At 40.4% G+C, this 7,211-nt stretch overlaps 1 protein-coding gene across 1 annotated transcript; it reads left to right on the forward strand.

Moving 5' to 3' along the window:
* Positions 1-3,246: 3,246 nt before the first annotated feature.
* LOC146629286 (TOG array regulator of axonemal microtubules protein 1-like) lies at positions 3,247-5,770 on the forward strand. The gene is made up of 8 exons (XM_085357125.1): positions 3,247-3,321; positions 3,530-3,869; positions 4,094-4,333; positions 4,498-4,621; positions 4,738-4,843; positions 4,943-5,181; positions 5,277-5,432; positions 5,530-5,770. The coding sequence occupies exons 1-8, from the start codon at positions 3,247-3,249 to the stop codon at positions 5,768-5,770; spliced, it is 1,521 nt and encodes a 506-aa protein (XP_085213251.1).
* Positions 5,771-7,211: the final 1,441 nt, after the last annotated feature.

Genomic DNA, 7,211 nt, shown 5'->3' on the forward strand with positions numbered 1-7,211 from the left:
ATCTGTCCCACAGCTTGAGTGAAACTGGGTCATGCAACAGCAAAATAAGCCCCAAAATGTACAACAATGGCTCAAAGTCCAGACCTCAAACTGATTGAAATGCTGTGGCGTGACCTTGAGAGCTATGCACGAATGTCCACAAATGTTAATGAACCAAGGCAATGCTGTAAAGACGAATGAGCCAAAATCCCTCCACAACAATGTGACAGTGATGAAGCAATACAGAAGGTGATTAGTTCAAGTTATTGCTGCAGAAGTAGCTCTACAGGCTACTGAATAATGAAGTGTATTTAGTTTTTCACAGTCCTGTGACAGCTTTCTTTTCCACATAACCGTAGGAAATTAGCTTCTATTATATTCAGCTTCCCACATTTTGGAGTTTTGGAAAAACTGAAAAAATTTTCACAGTCAGAAATGATTTTGAGTTTTAAAGCCTCACAAAACTTATCAGGCTTACGGTAAGCTGAAACAGTGTGCGAAGCCACTAAACAGGAAGCGAGTTCATGTCTCAGCAACTCTTTCATATCTAGAAAAAAAAAGTGGTTTATTTACTTCCTGTAGCTCTCTCAGATTATCTCGTAACTCTGAGAACTGCAATAAGAAATTTTTTTTTTCTTATTGCAGTTCTCAGAGTGGGGCACGGTGGTTAGCACTGTTGCCACACAGCAAGAAGGTCCTGAGTTCAATTCCACCATCAGGCCGGGGTCTTTCTGTGTGGAGTTTGCATGTTCTCCCCGTGTTTTCGTGGGTTCCCTCCGGGTACTCCGGCTTCCTCCCACCATCCAAAGACATGCAGCTTGTGGGGATAGGTTAAATCCAAATTGTCACTAGGTGTGAATGTGCGAGTGAAAGTGAGTGCGAATGGTTGTCTGTCCCTGTGTGTTGGCCCTGCGAGAGACTGGCGACCTGTCCAGGGTGTACCCCGCCTCTCGCCCTATGACAGCTGGGATAGGCTCCAGCGCCCCCCGCGACCCTGAAAAGGATAAGCGGAAGCGAATGGATGGATGGAATTTCTCTTCCTTTATGCTTATAGCCACGCTCTTGACACAATCAGGACAAAATGCCATGGCGACTGTCCCTTGGTGACCTGCTTGGTTACCTCATTGCAGATTTTTTTCTATATTGCATAACTACTTTGGAATGATGCATCAAAAATAAATAAATAAATGAATACATGCCAAAAAAGAAACATTTGTTTTAATGTGGGGTTTGAAAAAGCCCACCTTTTGAATTATAAGCCGTGAAAAATGACAGACTTTTTCTCATTATTTGGTAAGGATTAAGACGCACAAAGAACCAGTAATTCTTGCCCTTCAGCAGTCACAGAGGTTTAAACCACGCTGGTGAAATTAGTGCCATTATCTGACAGGAAGAGGAGCTGCAATATTTTCTATATGGCTCCAAGAGTGATAAAATGCCTCACAGCGATGTTCATAAATGTCAGTCATGCCCTGGCAGAGAACTCCACTGCTGAATTAATATTATATGTCAAACAATGCTCCATCCAGTTTTATGGGTCTATTCTGGTTGCATACACAGTCTGAGCCTCCAGTCACGCAAACCTGTCCTGGCTTGTAGAGTGAAGCCAGACTAGATGCTAATGGAGCTCCCTAATACTTGAATTTTAGTCAAGCTTGCAGCTTTCTTCACTATGTTGTATAATGCAATGAATAACATGAACATTTTTAGTAAGGTTTGTTTGCTTGTTAACATTTTTCCCTTTAATGTTTTCATTAATAAAATCCAACCTTGAAGCATAACAAACCAACCTTCTACTTAAGTTCAAGCAAGTCTACAGTTTAAATAAAGGTCTAAAGTCACCAATATTATTCTGACAATAGAAATCCTAGAATAGTGGTAACACTCTGAATACACATGCAAATATAAATTTATCTCGCTGTCATGTGTTATTTTGCCGGGTTGTTTCCTCCCGTTGCCATTTCAATAACTTGCCTCGGGGTTGAGAAAGGCTTAACCACAAAACTGCCCAGCATGTGTCACTATAGCAAGCAAGCAATTTATTTATATAGCACTTTCAGAACAACACAGCTGAACACAAAGTGCTGTACACTTGGCATGCCAAAAATAATACATGAATAAAAAGATTTACCCAAAATAAATAAATAAGAGTGACAGCAAATAATAAAATGAGCACAAATAGCGCAAAATAAAAAGTACAAAATGATCTTTAGAATTAAAAACAATAAAATGAGTACAATAGATTAAAAACAATAAACTCAGGGTCATACAGTGTCATATGCCAAGGAGTCAAAATGGGTTTTAAGACGCATTTTAAAAGTGGACAGTGAAGGGGCCTAATGTGCTGGGGCAGATTGTTCCAGAGATTAGGAGCAGCAATAGAGAGGGCCCTGTCCCCTCTGAGCTTTTTCTTGGACCTGGGTACCTCCAGGAGCGGCTTGTCAGCTGACCTGAGAAACCTGGGGGAGGAGTAAGGATGAAGAAGTCCAGAGAGATAAGGTGGGGCAAGACCATTTAAACATTTAAAAACGAACATTAGAACTTTAAAATGAATACTAGATCTACTTCTACTGAATCGAGAAAAGGTTCCTGAGAAGAGATTGCATTTTCAATATATAAGAAATTTGGGGCGTTTCTGAAGGTACTGTACCATGTTAGAGCATCTTAACATAGAGTCCTTGAATACTAGGCAGTTGTAGAGGATGAGTTACTCTACTTTAAATGACTCCCACCCCTTATTGGAGGATTTCAGCTTCTTCCTTTGGGACAGAGGTTTGCAGCCCCTAAATGCAGGCGAAGCTTGAAGAAACAGCTTTGTCCAAACTGCTATTTTGTTGTTGTTGTTGTAGCAAATGACACATGTTTTTTTCTGTATTTTTTAAAAACTGTATTTATTTATTTACTGTACTTATTTCTCTATTTATGATGGTGCTTTTATCTCCTTTTTGCTGTTTTATATGAATTTATCAGTATAGTGTTGTCTAGTTTTAGAAGCTGTGATTAGGACGTCTATTTAAATTTGTTGATTAAAGATCATAATTAGAGATCATAAGCTGCCTTTGATTTAGACATGTCTGATATTTTTGTAAAAACACAAAATAGTGTATATATATGAATATTTTCAAAAAATGCACCGTGAGTTCCATATGACATCATCATAACTGATTTACTGAGCAGCTGAGTTAGAACTTGTCACTCACACACTGAGAAGCACTCACAAACTTTCTGTTTCTAAACAATTTGTTCACTTTTTTTTTTATCTCAGTCATGCCTGAAAAGACATCAGATACCTTTTTCCATTGCTTTCAAGATTTGAGTCAGAGAAAACGCACAAATGGAGATGTAAGTAACTAAACATACTCATTTTTGACTTCTCTGCTGTTCAAATGTAAACGTTTCTGAGAGATGTGTTATATTTTGCTGCTTTGCACAGTGTAATTTTTGTGTAAGTCACTGTAGACAGAGCAACTGTCAGCGCTTCACCACAGAGTCCAGGATCCTGGACTTTCACAAAGCTCAGAGCAGTAAGACAAATGTGTTCTTTCAACAGGCAGACAGATTGCATACCGCACAGAGACCCAGAGATTATGCTGTGCGACTCCCACCTTTACCTAAGCAATGCCCAGGCTCTCCACAGAGAGTCCAGAGAAGCTGGAACTTAAGTCCCTGGTTGGATGACCCCTTTTGGAATCAGGAGGACCCTAACAGAAGTCTGTGTAGCCTCAGCTCTGTAGACACACACACACCAAGTGAGCTGAGGGCCATTCCTCTCATTGTTAGCCCTGATGAGATGACACTGCTCACTCCAGTTCCTCCACCTCCTCGAGCAGCTTGTCCATCGCAATTGCCTGTTTTCTCTGCTAAACATTCAGGAGAAGGTCGGTTCAAAGGTGATGCTTTTCTTTAGTGGTTACACCTGCTGTTAATCAGTTAGTTTAGATTTTAAAATTTGACACTGTAGATTATCTATTTTAATGCTAAATTACACATATTCTTGCTGTCCATTCATTTTATATGCTTTTTTGAAGAAAAAAAAAATCAGGAAGAAAAATGTTTATTGTTGTTGGTTTTTTTTAGTAAGATGTCAATTTGTAGTTATTTTTTGTCTAAACAGACACGAAGGTCATTCGTGGAATAAGAGTCTTGACGGTAAAAGACAAATTTGGGCCTATTTTGGAAAAACTGCAGCATTTCCAGGATGGGATTGTAACCTCACCTGGACACACAGTACCAACCAAAGCATTTACTGCAGTAAAGCCTTTGACTCCAAAACCTCCAACAGTTCCCATACCGCAAAAACGAGGACCTCGGCTTGGGACGATGCTGCGCCGTGCAAAAGTCGTCCCTATAGACGGTAAGTGGTTTTCCTCAGTAACTGTAGAAGATGCTGAATAATCAAACTTTAAATTAAGAGATTTTTTAAAAAGATTTTAATGAACAATTAATCACTGCAACATGTACAATGCTTCGAATTAGAAGAAATTACAGTTTCTCTTTCCTAACCTCATTGATTATCAGACAAGAAAGCAGACAGTCAGTGCAGTCAGAATAATCCAAGAGAGGGCAGGGTCAAACTCCCGCCTCTAGCTACACCTGTAGCGAGCCTGTCCCACAGCTTTAGTCTGCTGTCTTCAGACGACTGGTAAGAAACGTAGTAAGGAGACATTAAATACTGCACAGAAACAGTGCTGCATAATGTGGCTGTGTTATTTGTGGTGTTCCTGAAGTCGTGTTCAATGTTGTGTTGTGTAAATACAGGATTAAGAAAAGACAGGGGTTGCAAACTATTCAGTCTCTGGCAAAGCACCACTCGGACATCCTGAAGACTAAACTGCATGAAGTGTGTCTGGTCCTCATTGAGGAGGTATTGCACACTTTATGTTTCTTATATGTGTTTCATGCAGCTAGTTTCCCTTCAAGTGCATACTACAGCCTCAACTGATGATTTTCACTCACATTTTAGGTGAAAAACCAACGCTCAGCAGTAGCCTGTGAGGCCATACATACCATCGATGAGCTCTACATTCAGCTCCAGAAAACAATGGACCCAGAAGTTGAAACAACAGGCCGAGCTCTATTGCTGAAGCTTGCACAGCCCAACAACAACTTTCTTCATCAGGAGGTCAATCTGGCACTTGATGCCATGGTGGAAAATTGCAGCCATGGACGGATTCTGAGCGCTCTGTTTAACACAGGACTGACGTAAGAGGAGAGAAGAAGCTGTAGTGATTTTATTAGAAGACATGAAAGAGAGATCATGTTCACCGAGTTGTGTGTCTAATATTGTCCTTGCTCAGCCATCGCTGTGTCGCAGTGAGGAATAGCACGGCTCAACACCTGCACCAGCTGGCTGACAAACTTGGAGCAGCCGTCATCCTGAAAGCAGGAAGCTTCACTGAAAGGTTTCTAATTGCTGCCTCTAGAATGGCAGGGGATGCTGCACCTGAAGCCAGGTGGGTACTTTTAAATGGGTTTGAAGTGCATCAATGTTTTATTTTCTGTGAGTTTACACAATTAATGAAAATTAATGACAACTGTAATCTTCCACAGGTACCATGGGCGAACAATCATCAATAAACTGACCCTTCACAAGGACTTTATGAATTTGTGGATGAAGATTGTCCCTGAAAAAGACAGGCGTCCTGTGGAGAAGAGCCTGAAAAAGGCTAATAATTACAGGCAGCAGGTCAGCATCCAGACTAGGCTCTCCTCTCCAGCACGGCCTGGGATCCCCAGATGTGACAATGCAAGTCCTGACAAGTACAGAGGAGAAGAGCGGCTGCTACAGTAGCAGCAGCACTCTGAGGCTAAGCTGGGAAAGTGGTTGGAGGTTCAACCATCATGACCACAGACAGTCCCAGTTGCTCTGCAGGAGTAAACTTCTCCAGGACTACAAACTATTTCTCTGAAGGACAATATTATTTAGATTTACATTAATTATTATTACAGCATTCTTATTGTTACATTATTTGTATTATTTCATTATTATTGTCACATTTTTAAGATCCTGAATGGACAATGAATGAATAAATCCCTTTTTTTTTTCATCTGAATTAAAATGGCACTTTGGTTGGCACATATACAGTTTCTGTTTTTCTGTCAACAAATATTAATACATTCTTAGTTCTCTTGTTTTCATTTTTAACCCATGATTTTGCATTTTTATCAGGATTCAAAGTCATTTTTATAACATAAAGAAATATTAAATAAATACTAGAAAGCGAAAATTTCAGAAGTGTGCCTATGCCGCTGCTAATCAGTGTAGTTTGCCATTCATACGGCTACAGAGAGCAAAACTCAGCAGAGCAGCCATTCTCCACCATGAAGTATGGTAAAAACAAACACCGCTCGCGCATCACAGATGACAGCTTACAGTTTTGTGTAAAGATGAGGTGACTTCATACAGCCCCGATTTGCAGACGCTGTGCACAGAGGTTCATGAGCAGAAGTCCCATTGTACCACGGCAGACCCAACAATGTTTGCATGAACATGCTTTGAAGCACTACGTTATGGACCACTTTTCACACATGGTTGGTGTACCCACACAGCCGGCTGTAGCTTTTCAACTCACAGCCCAACACACACCAAAAAAAAAAAAAAACAGCCGAGAGAGCACAGACTTTATGCCCGTGGGTCCACCTCCCCTGCAGCGGCACTGCAGACCACGCCCTGCCACACACATCAAACACGTAAAATAAATATTTATGCACTTTTGCATTCACTTTTTGTTTTTTGTTATTTTTACACAATGTTCTGAATGATTAACAATGGTCTACAGCCAATCTTGTGTATTATTATACAAACTTTGGTTGTAAGATTCAGATAACTATTTAATAAAAGGTAAATATTTTATATGAGAATAAGAAAGAAAAGTATATCTTTGCGTCCCCCTTTCTCTGTTAATGCCCTACCTGGCCCCCTGGCAAAAGCTTTGCTAGATCCGCCCCTGCACAGTTACCAGCTGTCAGCTACACAAAAAAAGGAGCTTGGTGTTAGTTGTCTCTCAGAAACAGTTGATAACTTTCCTTCATCTCATTCATGTCACCTAAAAGGTAAACCTGTTTCTCCATCACCAGTTCAGCTCTGATGATTCAGTAAGGACATCTCCTGGTTTCGATCAGCCCTTTTTTACAGCTGTGGCTCCAGCAAACATCAGCTGATACTAGAAATTAAAATTTAATGAATTCTAACAACAGCTGATCAAGCTTAACCATGCTGCTGTTGTTTAGTA

Source organism: Diplotaxodon limnothrissa, linkage group LG7, assembly GCF_057381915.1.
Source record: "Diplotaxodon limnothrissa isolate DT_005_m linkage group LG7, D_limnothrissa_male_GT1.1, whole genome shotgun sequence".
In the NCBI taxonomy this organism is placed as follows: domain Eukaryota; kingdom Metazoa; phylum Chordata; class Actinopteri; order Cichliformes; family Cichlidae; genus Diplotaxodon; species Diplotaxodon limnothrissa.